Source organism: Bombina bombina, chromosome 10, assembly GCF_027579735.1.
Source record: "Bombina bombina isolate aBomBom1 chromosome 10, aBomBom1.pri, whole genome shotgun sequence".
Lineage (NCBI taxonomy): Eukaryota > Metazoa > Chordata > Amphibia > Anura > Bombinatoridae > Bombina > Bombina bombina.
The window spans coordinates 205016728-205033013 of record NC_069508.1 but is presented as its reverse complement, the minus strand read 5'-3'; the positions used below and the strand labels follow the sequence as shown (position 1 = coordinate 205033013).

The 16286-nt window shown below is 39.5% G+C and overlaps 1 protein-coding gene across 1 annotated transcript in view; it reads right to left on the bottom strand.

The window, feature by feature from the left end:
• The window catches only part of PATJ (PATJ crumbs cell polarity complex component), a gene marked incomplete in the record, with an annotated part of 974742 nt that overhangs the window by 393004 nt on the left and 565452 nt on the right, over nt 1-16286 (bottom strand). The window contains 1 exon segment of the mRNA XM_053693647.1: nt 12120-12234. Coding sequence (XP_053549622.1) covers nt 12120-12234 — 115 coding nt within the window.

Here is a 16286-nt window from a genome sequence, read left to right as displayed (position 1 = left end):
CTAACGCCCAGGGATCCTGGACATCTCTTGCCCAAGCCTGGGCGAAGAGGGAAAGTCTGCCCCCCACTAGATCCGTTCCCGGATCGGGGGCCCTCAATTCATGCTGTCTTAGGGGCAGCAGCAGGTTTCCTGGCCTGCTTGCCCTTGTTCCAGGACTGGTTAGGTCTCCAGCCTTGTCTGTAGCGAGCAACAGCTCCTTCCTGTTTTGGTGCAGAGGAAGTTGATGCTGCTCCTGCCTTGAAATTACGAAAGGAACGAAAATTAGACTGTCTAGCCTTAGGTTTGGCTCTGTCTTGAGGCAGGGCATGGCCTTTACCTCCTGTAATGTCAGCGATAATTTCTTTCAACCCGGGCCCGAATAAGGTCTGCCCTTTGAAAGGTATGTTAAGTAATTTAGATTTAGAAGTAACGTCAGCTGACCAGGATTTTAGCCACAGTGCTCTGCGTGTCTGAATGGCGAATCCGGAATTCTTAGCCGTAAGTTTAGTTAAATGTACTACGGCATCCGAAATAAATGAATTAGCTAGCTTAAGTGTCTTAAGCTTGTTTGAAATCTCATCTATAGTTATTGAGTCAAGAGTCTCTTCCAGGGACTCGGACCAAAAAGCGGCCGCGGCTGTGACAGACGCAATACATGCAAGGGGTTGCAATATAAAACCTTGTTGAACAAACATTTTCTTAAGGTAACCCTCTAATTTTTTATCCATTGGATCTGAAAAGGCACAGCTATCCTCCACCGGGATAGTGGTACGCTTAGCCAGAGTAGAAACCGCTCCCTCCACCTTAGGGACCGTCTGCCATAAGTCCCGTGTGGTGGCGTCTATTGGAAACATTTTTCTAAATACAGGAGGGGGGGAAAAGGGTACACCGGGCCTATCCCACTCCTTAGTAATTATCTCTGTAAGCCTCTTAGGTATAGGAAATACGTCAGTACTCGCCGGTACCGCATAGTATCTATCCAGCCTACATAATTTCTCTGGAATTGCAACGGTGTTACAATCATTCAGAGCTGCTAATACCTCCCCTAACAGTACACGGAGGTTTTCGAGCTTAAACTTAAAATTAGAAATGTCTGAATCCACTCTATTGGGATCAGAACCGTCACCTGCAGAATGAAGCTCTCCGTCCTCATGTTCTGCATACTGTGACGCAGTATCTGACATGGCCCTAATATTATCAGCGCACTCTGTTCTCACCCCAGAGTGATCACGCTTACCTCTAAGTTCTGGTAATTTAGACAAAACTTCAGTCATAACATTAGCCATGTCCTGTAATGTGATTTGTAATGGCCGCCCTGAAGTACTCGGCGCTACAATATCACGCACCTCCCGAGCGGGAGATGCAGGTACTGACACGTGAGGCGAGTTAGTCGGCATAACTCTCCCCTCGTTGTTTGGTGAATGATGTTCAATTTGTACAGATTGACTTTTATTTAAAGTAGCATCAATGCAATTAGTACATAAATTTCTATTGGGCTCCACTTTGGCTTTAGCACATATAGCACAGAGATATTCCTCTGAGTCAGACATGTTTAACACACTAGCAATTAAACTAGCAACTTGGAAATACTTTTCAAAGCAATTTACAAATAATATGAAAACCGTACTGTGCCTTTAAGAAGCACAGAAAAAAAGTTATGACAGTTGAGAAAACAATAAACCGGAAAAACTATAACATCAAATTCTTTCCGGTAAAAACACAATTTAGCAAAGGATTGCCCCCATTAGTAATGGATAACTAACCCTTAAATAGCAGAAAAAATGTACAGAATATAACGTTTTTTATCACAGTCAAGCACAATCTCACAGGTCTGCTGTGAGTGATTACCTCCCTCAAAATAACTTTTGAAGACCCCTGAGCTCTGTAGAGACGAACTGGATCATGCAGGGAAGAAAACAGACTTGTGACTGAATTTTCTGATGCGTAGCAAAAGCGCCAAAATAGGCCCCTCCCCCTCACACACAACAGTGAGGAAGATCAGTAAACTGTCTTAAATTAAATAAAACGACCGCCAAGTGGAAAAAAACAGTGCCCAAAACAATTTTTCACCCAGTACCTCAGATAATTAAACGATTTAACATGCCAGCAAAACGTTTAACATCAAATAAATGAAATGTCATTAGAAAGCCTGTTGCTAGTCGTTCCCACTGCAAGTTAGGCTAAGAGTCTTATGCATACAGTATTATCCCAGTGAAGTGCCATTCCCCAGAATACTGAAGTGTAAATATACATACATGACAGCCTGATACCAGTTGCTACTACTGCATTTAAGGCTGAACTTACATTATATCGGTATTGGCAGTATTTTCTCAGTCAATTCCACTCCTCAGAAAATAATATGCTGCTACATACCTCTTTGCAGGTGAACCTGCCCGCTGTCCCCTGATCTGAAGTTTACCTCACTCCTCAGATGGCCGAGAACAGCAAGATGATCTTAACTACGCCGGCTAAAATCATACAAAAAAACTCAGGTAGATTCTTCTTCAAATTCTACTTGAGAGGGAACAACACACTCCGGTGCTGTTTTAAAATAACAAACTTTTGATTGAAGATATAAAAACTAAGTATAATCACCACAGTCCTCTCACACATCCTATCTATTAGTTGGGTGCAAGAGAATGACTGGGTGTGACGTAGAGGGGAGGAGCTATATAGCAGCTCTGCTGGGTGATCCTCTTGCACTTCCTGTTGGGGAGGAGTTAATATCCCAGAAGTAATGATGACCCGTGGACTGACCACACTTAACAGGAGAAATATATATATATGAAACTCAAAATCATTATTTATTTATCAGAAGTGTACTATGAAAAAACAAACATGAGTTCTTTTAAATTCTAATGCAAAAAAATACTGATGCTAATTTGTTAAAAAATGTCATTTTCCGTTACGGATTTTAGCTCACTGTATGTTTATTAATATATTTCACTGCTTCGTGGAGGTTAAAATAACTGTGTTACTTGTACAGATAGTTTAAATCACTGGAATATGTGTTACTAGCATCTATAAGTTAAACCACAGCTCTGTGTGTTACTGGCACAGATTGGGTAAAACATTACTCTGTGTTACTAGCATCTATAAGTTAAACCACAGCTCTGTGTGTTACTGGCACAGATTGGGTAAAACATTACTCTGTGTTACAAGCATCTATAAGTTAAACCACAGCTCTGTGTGTTACTGGCACAGATTGGGTAAAACATTACTCTGTGTTACTAGCACCTATAAGTTAAACTATAGCTCTGTGTGTTACTGGCACAGATTGGGTAAAACATTACTCTGTGTTACTAGCATCTATAAGTTAAACCACAGCTCTGTGTGTTACTGGCACAGATTGGGTAAAACATTACTCTGTGTTACTAGCACCTATAAGTTAAACTATAGCTCTGTGTGTTACTGGCACAGATTGGGTAAAACATTACTCTGTGTTACTAGCATCTATAAGTTAAACCACAGCTGTGTGTTACTGGCACAGATTGGGTAAAACATTACTTTGTGTTACTAACATCTATAAGTTAAACCATAGCTCTGTGTGTTACTGGCACAGATTGGGTAAAACATTACTCTGTGTTACTAGCACCTATAAGTTAAACCATAGCTCTGTGTGTTACTGGCACAGATTGGTTAAAACATTACTCTGTGTTACTAGCACCTATAAGTTAAACCATAGCTCTGTGTGTTACTGGCACAGATTGGGTAAAACATTACTCTGTGTTACTGGCACCTATAAGTTAAACCACAGCTCCTGTTGAGATGTCAGGGTTCTGTGACGTAAAAAAAATGAGACAAAGATAAATAATTTCAGAACTTTTTCCACCTTTAATGTGACCTACAAACTGTACAACTCAATTGAAAAACAAACTGAAAAATAAAATAATATGGTTGCATAAGTGTGAACACCCTTAAACGAATACTTTGCTGAAGCACCTTTTGATTTTATTACAGCACTCAGTCTTTTTGGGTATGAGTCTATCAGCATGGCACATTTTTGACTTGGAAGATTTGCCCACTCCAAATCTGTCAGAATGTGAGGGCATCTCCTGTGCAGAGCCCTCTTCAGATCACCCCACAGATTTTCGATCTGATTCAGGTCTGGGCTCTGGCTGGGCCATTCCAAAACTTTAATCTCCTTCTGGTGAAGCCATTCCTTTGTTGATTTGGATGTATGCTTTGGGTCGTTGTCATGCTGAAAGATGAAGTTCCTCTTCATGTTCAGCTTTCTAGCAGAAGCCTGAAGGTTTTGTGCCAATATTGTCTGGTATTTGGAACTGTTCATAATTCCCTCTACCTTGACTAAGGCCTCATTTCCAGCTTAAGAAAAACAGCCCCAAAGCATGATGCTGACACCACCATGCTTCACTGTAGGTATGGTGTTATTTTGGTGATATGCAGTGTTGTTTTTGTGCCAAACATATCTTTTGGAATTAGGGCCAAAAAGTTCAACCTTGGTTTTATCAGATCATAACACCTTTTCCCACATGCTTTTGGGAGACTTCAGATGTGTTTTTGCAAAATTTAGCCAGTCTTGGATGTTTTTCTTCGTAAGAAAAGGCTTTCGTCTTGCCACTCTGCCCCATAGCCCAGACATATGAAGAATATGGGCGATTGTTGTCACATGTACCACACAGCCAGTACTTGCCAGATATTCCTGTAGCTCCTTTAATGTTGCTGTAGGCCTCTTGGCAGCCTCCCAGACCAGTTTTCTTCTCGTCTTTTTATCAAATTTGGAGGGACGTCCAGTTCTTGGTAATGTCACTGTTGTGCCATATTTTCTCCACTTGATCATGACTGTCTTCACTGTGTTCCATGGTATATCTAATGCCTTGGAAATTCTTTTGTACCGTTCTGACTGACTGATACCTTTTAACAATGAGATCCCTCTGATGCTTTGGAAGCTCTCTGTGGACCATGGCTTTTGCTGTAGGATGCGACTAAGAAAATGTCAGGAAAGACCTACTAGAGCAGCTGAACTTAATTTGGGGTTAATCAGAGGCACTTTAAATGATGACAGGTGTGACTGACTCCTATTTAACATGATTTTGCATGTGATTGCTTAATTCTGAACACAGCTACATCCCCACATTATTTTAGTTTATTTTTTGTTTACTTCCCTCCATCTAAACGATTTCAGTTTGTTTTTCAATTGAGTTGTACAGTTTTATAGATCACATTAAAGATGGAAAAAGTTCTGAAATGATTTATCTTTGTCTTATTTTTTTACGTCACAGAAACCTGACATTTTAACAGGGGTGTGTAGACTTTTTATATCAACTGTAGCTCTGTCTGTTACTGCCACAGATTGGTTAAAACAATACTCTGTGTACAGATGGATTAAACCAGGGGTCATCAATTGAAATCCCGCGATCGTGTACGTGATTGTGAGATTTCAATGATGAGATCGGGTCAGGGGGTGTCCCTATGAAGCTAGGCACGCCCTCCAGACCGCAATCCAATCCAGGAAGAGCTGTTGGCTTTAAGACAGCCAATCGTCTCAGACATTCTATTCCGTCCTAACGGCACTAAAGCCCGCCGTCGTTAGGATGGCACTGCAACAGTGTTAAAAGGTTAAAGGGCCATAATACCCAAATGTTTAAACACTTGAAAGTGATGCAGTATAGCTGTAAAAAGCTGACTAAAAAATATCTCCTGAACATCTCTATGTAAAAAAAGAAAGATATTTTACCTCAAAAATTTCTCAGTAGCCACATCCCATTGTAAATGACTTCTAAGCAGCAAATCAGTATGTCTGTCCTGGGACAGCGCAAGGAGCGAGCTTTCGTGCACACTCATCTTATTTCCCTTTTCAGTGTAAGAAAGTTTACAATGAAATCTCATAAGAGTTAAGTGAAATCTCATGAGATCACAGTAAAAGAGTTTATGACCTCAGCACTGTTGATGCTGATTGGCTGCTGTTCATTTATTCATTATTTTTTTTTTTACCTGCAGCTGGGCTGCAGCTGAGTATAACTTTTTACACAGCACTTACTCTGGTGCCCTGAGAAAAGAGGCAGTCTTCAAGGGTTTAGAAATTTGCATATGAACCTCCGAGGTTTAGCTTTCAACTAAGAATACCAAGAGAATAAAAAAAAGTAAATTGGAAAATTGTTTAAAATGACATTCTCTATCTGAATCATAAAAGTTTATTTTGGACTACACTGTCCCTTTAACGGACCACTACTCTCTTGGTGAATACAGAATGTCACCAGATGGCGCTATAGAGTTTAAAGGAAAAGTACCAGTATTACATTTGGAGATACCTTTAAAGGGACATGATGCACAAAATGTTTTCCATTATATATCAAATGGAATTCCTAAAGAAATTACATTGATTTTTTTTTAAACATATACCTGTGCTAAATAAACTAACTTTTTTTCTGTGCGACTTATCTCTATCAGCCAATGAGCATTAGAGCATAGATCCTGTTGCACACAGCCATTCTGTTCCTATTAGTTTCACTGCTGCGCTTTCATATATACAACTGACTGACTAATATGTTCCTTTAAAAGGATTTAAATAAAGTGCTGATCAAACAGTATTCAAAGTTCTTACAAAATGATTTTGCACAAGGCTGGGGAATCAGAGAGAGAAGACAGGATGGTTACAAGTAATAAACACGGCCACTCATTTTACAACCCAGTTCAATTCAAACTTTCTTATGAATGTCAGAGCATTCATTTTCAGATCCTGCAACCCCAGAAAATAAAGTTATTCTACAGCAACAGCTTTTAATAAAACATACACCTTATTTTTATACAGTAACCGCATAATGTTAAGGGCAAGCCGCCTTTGTCATGAGTGACTACACTAACAAAAAGCTCTTGTCTTTAATACAGAGGTAAATCATATAACCTTCGTTGCCCATACAGTATAAGAGACTATTAAATATCAATATATATTTGTATAAAGGCTTTAAAAGTGTTACAGTATCTAAAAAGTTTATAACAAAATATAAAGATGTCCTGGTAAAGCAGATGATGATTGATGCAAACTTTATCACCAAGAGATGTATACAGAGATCTACACTGTCAGATGTATACAGAGATCTACACTGTCAGATGTATACAGAGATCTACACTGTCAGATGTATACAGAGAGCTACACTGTCAGATGTATACAGAGAGCTACACTGTCAGATGTATACAGAGATCTACACTGTCAGATGTATACAGAGATCTACACTGTCAGATGTATACAGAGATCTACACTGTCAGATGTATACAGAGATCTACACTGTCAGATGTATACAGAGATCTACACCGTCAGATGTATACAGAGATCTACACCGTCAGATGTATACAGAGAGCTACACTGTCAGATGTATACAGAGATCTACACTGTCAGATGTATACAGAGATCTACACTGTCAGATGTATACAGAGATCTACACTGTCAGGTGTATACAGAGAGCTACACTGTCAGATGTATACAGAGAGCTACACTGTCAGATGTATACAGAGAGCTACACTGTCAGATGTATACAGAGATCTACACTGTCAGATGTATACAGAGAGCTACACTGTCAGATGTATACAGAGAGCTACACTGTCAGATGTATACAGAGAGCTACACTGTCAGATGTATACAGAGATCTACACTGTCAGATGTATACAGAGATCTACACTGTCAGATGTATACAGAGATCTACACTGTCAGATGTATACAGAGATCTACACTGTCAGATGTATACAGAGATCTACACTGTCAGATGTATACAGAGATCTACACTGTCAGGTGTATACAGAGAGCTACACTGTCAGATGTATACAGAGAGCTACACTGTCAGATGTATACAGAGAGCTACACTGTCAGATGTATACAGAGATCTACACTGTCAGATGTATACAGAGAGCTACACTGTCAGATGTATACAGAGAGCTACACTGTCAGATGTATACAGAGAGCTACACTGTCAGATGTATACAGAGATCTACACTGTCAGATGTATACAGAGATCTACACTGTCAGATGTATACAGAGATCTACACTGTCAGATGTATACAGAGAGCTACACTGTCAGATGTATACAGAGATCTACACTGTCAGATGTATACAGAGATCTACACTGTCAGATGTATACAGAGATCTACACTGTCAGATGTATACAGAGATCTACACTGTCAGATGTATACAGAGATCTACACTGTCAGATGTATACAGAGAGCTACACTGTCAGATGTATACAGAGATCTACACCGTCAGATGTATACAGAGATCTACACCGTCAGATGTATACAGAGATCTACACCGTCAGATGTATACAGAGATCTACACCGTCAGATGTATACAGAGATCTACACTGTCAGATGTATACAGAGATCTACACTGTCAGATGTATACAGAGATCTACACTGTCAGATGTATACAGAGATCTACACTGTCAGATGTATACAGAGATCTACACTGTCAGATGTATACAGAGATCTACACTGTCAGATGTATACAGAGATCTACACTGTCAGATGTATACAGAGATCTACACTGTCAGATGTATACAGAGATCTACACTGTCAGATGTATACAGAGAGCTACACTGTCAGATGTATACAGAGATCTACACTGTCAGATGTATACAGAGATCTACACCGTCAGATGTATACAGAGATCTACACTGTCAGATGTATACAGAGAGCTACACTGTCAGGTGTATACAGAGAGCTACACTGTCAGATGTATACAGAGAGCTACACCGTCAGATGTATACAGAGATCTACACCGTCAGATGTATACAGAGATCTACACCGTCAGATGTATACAGAGATCTACACTGTCAGATGTATACAGAGAGCTACACTGTCAGGTGTATACAGAGAGCTACACTGTCAGATGTATACAGAGAGCTACACTGTCAGATGTATACAGAGAGCTACACTGTCAGATGTATACAGAGAGCTACACTGTCAGATGTATACAGAGATCTACACTGCCAGATGTATACAGAGAGCTACACTGTCAGATGTATACAGAGATCTACACTGTCAGATGTATACAGAGATCTACACCGTCAGATGTATACAGAGATCTACACCGTCAGATGTATACAGAGATCTACACCGTCAGATGTATACAGAGATCTACACCGTCAGATGTATACAGAGATCTACACTGTCAGATGTATACAGAGATCTACACTGTCAGATGTATACAGAGATCTACACTGTCAGATGTATACAGAGATCTACACTGTCAGATGTATACAGAGATCTACACTGTCAGATGTATACAGAGAGCTACACCGTCAGATGTATACAGAGATCTACACCGTCAGATGTATACAGAGATCTACACTGTCAGATGTATACAGAGATCTACACCGTCAGATGTATACAGAGATCTACACCGTCAGATGTATACAGAGATCTACACTGTCAGATGTATACAGAGATCTACACTGTCAGATGTATACAGAGATCTACACTGTCAGATGTATACAGAGAGCTACACTGTCAGATGTATACAGAGAGCTACACTGTCAGATGTATACAGAGATCTACACCGTCAGATGTATACAGAGATCTACACTGTCAGATGTATACAGAGAGCTACACTGTCAGATGTATACAGAGAGCTACACTGTCAGATGTATACAGAGAGCTACACTGTCAGATGTATACAGAGATCTACACTGTCAGATGTATACAGAGATCTACACTGTCAGATGTATACAGAGATCTACACTGTCAGATGTATACAGAGATCTACACTGTCAGATGTATACAGAGATCTACACCGTCAGATGTATACAGAGATCTACACCGTCAGATGTATACAGAGATCTACACTGTCAGATGTATACAGAGATCTACACCGTCAGATGTATACAGAGATCTACACTGTCAGATGTATACAGAGAGCTACACTGTCAGATGTATACAGAGAGCTACACTGTCAGATGTATACAGAGATCTACACCGTCAGATGTATACAGAGAGCTACACTGTCAGATGTATAGAGATCTACACTGTCAGATGTATACAGAGAGCTACACTGTCAGATGTATACAGAGAGCTACACTGTCAGATGTATACAGAGATCTACACTGTCAGATGTATACAGAGATCTACACTGTCAGATGTATACAGAGATCTACACTGTCAGATGTATACAGAGATCTACACCGTCAGATGTATACAGAGAGCTACACTGTCAGATGTATACAGAGAGCTACACTGTCAGATGTATACAGAGATCTACACTGTCAGATGTATACAGAGAGCTACACTGTCAGATGTATACAGAGAGCTACACTGTCAGATGTATACAGAGATCTACACCGTCAGATGTATACAGAGATCTACACCGTCAGATGTATACAGAGAGCTACACTGTCAGATGTATAGAGATCTACACTGTCAGATGTATACAGAGATCTACACTGTCAGATGTATACAGAGATCTACACTGTCAGATGTATACAGAGAGCTACACTGTCAGATGTATACAGAGATCTACACTGTCAGATGTATACAGAGAGCTACACTGTCAGATGTATACAGAGATCTACACTGTCAGATGTATACAGAGAGCTACACTGTCAGATGTATACAGAGATCTACACTGTCAGATGTATACAGAGATCTACACCGTCAGATGTATACAGAGATCTACACTGTCAGATGTATACAGAGAGCTACACTGTCAGATGTATACAGAGAGCTACACTGTCAGATGTATACAGAGAGCTACACTGTCAGATGTATACAGAGATCTACACTGTCAGATGTATACAGAGAGCTACACTGTCAGATGTATACAGAGAGCTACACTGTCAGATGTATACAGAGAGCTACACTGTCAGATGTATACAGAGATCTACACTGTCAGATGTATACAGAGATCTACACGGTCAGATGTATACAGAGATCTACACTGTCAGATGTATACAGAGATCTACACTGTCAGATGTATACAGAGATCTACACTGTCAGATGTATACAGAGATCTACACTGTCAGATGTATACAGAGATCTACACTGTCAGATGTATACAGACATCTACACTGTCAGATGTATACAGAGATCTACACTGTCAGATGTATACAGAGATCTACACTGTCAGATGTATACAGAGAGCTACACTGTCAGATGTATACAGAGATCTACACTGTCAGATGTATACAGAGATCTACACTGTCAGATGTATACAGAGATCTACACTGTCAGATGTATACAGAGATCTACACTGTCAGATGTATACAGAGAGCTACACTGTCAGATGTATACAGAGATCTACACCGTCAGATGTATATAGAGATCTACACTGTCAGATGTATACAGAGATCTACACTGTCAGATGTATACAGAGAGCTACACTGTCAGATGTATACAGAGATCTACACTGTCAGATGTATACAGAGATCTACACTGTCAGATGTATACAGAGAGCTACACTGTCAGATGTATACAGAGATCTACACTGTCAGATGTATACAGAGATCTACACTGTCAGATGTATACAGAGATCTACACTGTCAGATGTATACAGAGAGCTACACTGTCAGATGTATACAGAGATCTACACTGTCAGATGTATACAGAGAGCTACACCGTCAGATGTATACAGAGAGCTACACTGTCAGATGTATACAGAGATCTACACTGTCAGATGTATACAGAGATCTACACTGTCAGATGTATACAGAGAGCTACACTGTCAGATGTATACAGAGATCTACACTGTCAGATGTATACAATTCTAAATGCAGTGTGTGCTAACTTTACACAGAATGATGATAGCAAACAGACAATGTACCAAAAAATTGGTTTCCCTTAATGTGTTTCCAATGACTTACTATAACAGCTGCAGGAAATTGTTCCTTTATGTATAATTTTGTGTGTGAAACAGCTGGTTCTGCTAATTGAAACCACAACCCCATACAATAGACTAAGCTTCTAGGGAGATTATATATCATCTTATCTGTCTACTTACACAAAGTCTCCTCCTATGCCAAAGCCCACATCTCATGATTACAATAAGACTCCTGGGACAATGATGCCACAGGACAGGAGCCTAAAAACCAAGACTGTCCCAGTAAAATCAGGTCAAATGACAAGTATGTTTGAAATGTGCAACACAAACAAGAGCAATAAATTATAATAAGCACATAGTTAAAGAAACCAAGACTTACCGTCACTGTCATCAGTCTCTTCATCAATGTCCAATGAATTTGACCCTCCCGGTTCTTTATATGGGGGAGGAAGTTTCATCGGTGGCGGTGGTCCAGCAACAACAGGAAATATACCCTACAAAAATATCAGTACAATTTTCTAAATAAGTCAATCATACAATACTCACTCCAAAAGGTTATGTCAATAGTTTAGACCTTAATAATACAAATGATATTCACCAATAGTAAGAATAAAAGGTTTAAACAATCCGGTGAATACACTGTGTATAGCTAAATAAAATGTATTTAAGTTACAAATAGATAAAATAATATAGAGAATGGGTTGGAATACCTCACATAACTGTAAGCAGCGGACACAATAAAACAGATGTGTTTCACAAGGGTTCAACATCGCGCGTCTGACAAATAACTAAATAATCCCACAACATAGAACATAGATTTGCTATCTGCAGCTATATATGGAACAAAATAATGGCATTTGATGTAATTATACAGCAGGTCACATGGCTGCTAATGGCAGAATGCACTTAAGGAAAAACAATATTTATACAAAAAACAAAATGCCGCCAATGCAATAAAACGTACAAATATAGGAACAAGAACGGCTCTTGTCCTGCAGAATTCTTTGTCTCCCAGTTAAAGGGCCATTATAGGTGACAAATTACAGGCTTTAGCGCAAGTCATTTTAATACCATCAACCCTGCACTCATTTTTTATTTTTTTCTGGGACAATTATGGCCCTTTAAAAATCCCTCAGAACTAAGAAGCCTAATAATCAATTCACCCTCAAGCAACAATTTAACACTTAAAGGGACATGAAACTGCACATTTTGAATTCATATTTCAAATAGAGCATTGCATTTACTTCTGTTATCAAATTTGCTTTATTCTCAGTATTCTTTGTTGAAGGAGCAGCAAAGCGCTTACTGAGCTAGACGTACACATTAGGTGAGCCAATGACAAGACTGATATATGAGCAGCCACCAATCAGAAGCTAGCTCTCTGTCGTTTATTGCTGCTCCTGAGCCTACCCAGGTACGATTTGCAACAAAGGATACCTAGAGAACGAAGCAAATTAGACAACAGAGCAGACATTTTAAGAGACCACCTTCCAATTTACTTCTATCTGAATAATGAGTTTCAATTTGACGTTACTGTCCATTTAAAGAATACAGATTTTATTTAAAATGTGCATGGAATATATCAGCAATTAAAAGGATAATAAGCACCTTGAAATTGTAATATAAAACGTTTAATTATATGTAGTAAAACAACTTTGCCTTATAGTTCACTTATTTATTGGGCCCCTGTAGGGAATAGGACAGGCTTCATGAGCCTAAACCTGCCACATATCTGTCCATAACTGACTAACACAAATACAAAACAATGGATATGTTGCTAACATAATGACTGAGGCTATCTGTATCTACTTCAATAACAGGTCTGATTATTCCAAATACGGCAAGATGTGGGGGAAGTTTGGCAATTGCAGTAGAAGGACATACTCCTTAAAAAGGCTCAGGGGTTTTGTTTATCTGATCTCATTTACTGTGGCAAATAAGGGACATACATAAATGAGCTCATCTACTGATCAAGCAATCACTGTGTAAAATGTTGCAGGGTCAAATTTTTTGATCCTGCAGGATGCAGTCTAACCTCTTTGGCAGCAGGGAGTTCAATTCAAATAAAAGCAGGCACAATAAATATAACATTTTCTATTACACATGATGGCATTTTATGAGGAATTGAGTTTTATATATATGACTTTAAATTGTGTTCTCTGAGGTCTCAGTTTGCTCAAACGTGTCTTTATTATACCCCAATTAGCGCTAAAGGTAATAACAATAATTATAACAGTAACAAGACCAATACTGTCATAATGTGTACATTTGCCATTTGCAGCTGTAATTAGCTTGAGATTTTAATGGAATTAATACTAAAACAACTCTGCAATGTACTTTAATTATTACTTTTGCTCCCTTTTTATGTCATTTATATATGAAAATTGTGGATTTTTTTTAATTCTCAGAATTGTAAATGCACCCTGTAGAATTATCAAGGCTAACCCTGACTGACGAACAAGATGTTAATTTGGTTTAAAAATGTCCAGACTTCTGGGGTACTATGTGATGTCCTACGTTGGGTTGATATGTATAATTCTTCATTATATCTTTTTTATTCCTTTAAAGTGTGAGGCTTTATTTGGTAAAGCTTAATACACTTACCATGTCCTTACATAGGGTTCTCCTTGGGAAATTTTGAGTTTTGATGACCCATGATTACATACCTGGGTCTGATGTTTGAACTTGACTTTGGACTGGACACTTGAAATCACAGCTTTTGTGCACCGCCTATGGTATTATCTAGCAATAGATCTGCTTGTTAGCATGAGGTTTTCATTGTATTGTGGGTCTCAGTAAAGGATTGTGTCATGTTTGCTGATTTTGTGTATTAACTTCAATAAAAAAATAAAAATACAAAATAAAAAAGTTCAGACTTTGCTGATACATAATTTATGCAAAGATTCCCAAACCCCAAGAGCTCTATAAAACCCCTCCCACCTCACCAATACCTCAGTCTAACCTATAGCAGACCACAAAGAGGAAAGAAAAGTAATAAGAACCAACAAAATAGGAGCAGGGGAAAAAAAGATGTGCGGCAAAAAAACACAGGAAAAAAAACCAGGGTCGGGTCTCATGGACTCTCACCACCATGAAAGAAATTAATTGATCAGGTAAACATAAATTATGTTTTATTTCAGACAGGTGGTGGGAGTCCACGATCCATTACTCCTGTGAACTAATGCCCAAGCTGTGGAGTCCATGAGTAATAAAAAAGGGTGGGATCTAAAAAACATCTATTTTTTCACAGAGAAACTATGTCCACAACCCTAATAGAAGCTAAAAAAGGCAAAATAAATCCAAGTGCCTGAAGTACACCCTACCAAAGGCTGCCTCAGAAGAAGAAAGAAAAAATATGCAAAAAAAGACCAAATAGCTGACTAGCAAACCCCTATCCAAACCATCCTGTAAACATAGCAGGAAAACTGGGAATTCAAAAAGAATGGCAAAAAAAAAACTTGATTTGAATCTTAGGCGGAATGGTCAGGGCTGCGACCGCGCCCTGGGAGGTCTGCCACTCTGGGGGCCGCCACTGGCCAGAATAGCTTAGAGGCTATTGCAGCTGCAGCTCCAAGCCTTCACTTGTAAATAGGCCCTAATCAGGTGGTAAGGTGGAATATGGAAGCGGCCATGGGCCCTACGTATCCCCTGTGAGTCAGCCATCAGCGCTATCTGGGATTGCCAGCCTCAAGCAGCAACAGCTCTTAGCCAGAGGAGCAATGGAACAGCCGCTTTAACTCTGCTAACTTGTAAGCCACAGTGCGTAGCAGCTTTATTTGCAATGCCTATATACATATACTGTATATAGCGTCATTGCCAATAAAGCTGCCGCACACACCAGGGCCAGTGTTGTTGCGCACTGTGGCTTACAAGTTAGCAGAGTTAAAGCGGCTGTTCATCCATATAGCCTAGGCTCCATCCCATCTGTGCAGAAACACTCAGGAGACTGACGACAGGTGCAGCGCCTCCCTCTCACCAGCAAGAGCGGGAAGAGGAGAGATTGAGAGAATGGGTGCCAGGTGAGAAGAACTCTCTCCTCAGTAGTTGTCAGGAGCTGTGCTTTTTACGTCTGTGTGACCACACAGGGGACTCGGGAGTGATCTGACTCGAAGACATCTGCAGTTCTGCACCAGAGACTCTTGTAGTCTGAGATGCTACTTTACAGGGGGCACCATCACTTTAAGGGAATAAACTTTCAGTACTTTACAGATACCTCTTTGTTTAATGCATAAAGCCTTTTGTAAGGTAAATGCATAGTTTGCTTGTACCCAGAGCTTTAACACATTTGGGTAACTGAGTATTCTTGTGCAATATAACTATAAGCTGTTGAAATGTAGTAAAGACCTGACATAAAGCTTGATCCTCCAGTCTATCACAAATATGGATGTGTGTTAATGATTGTGTAGAATTGGTGAAAATGAAAAAGTTCTTGTTAACAAGCATTGGGATGAGTTGTATGGTAGACAACTTGTTTATTAGGCTTGCTGTGCTTTGTGAGGGAGTTTTTATTCCTAGATATTATTTCAGTTAGATATATCATCAGTTA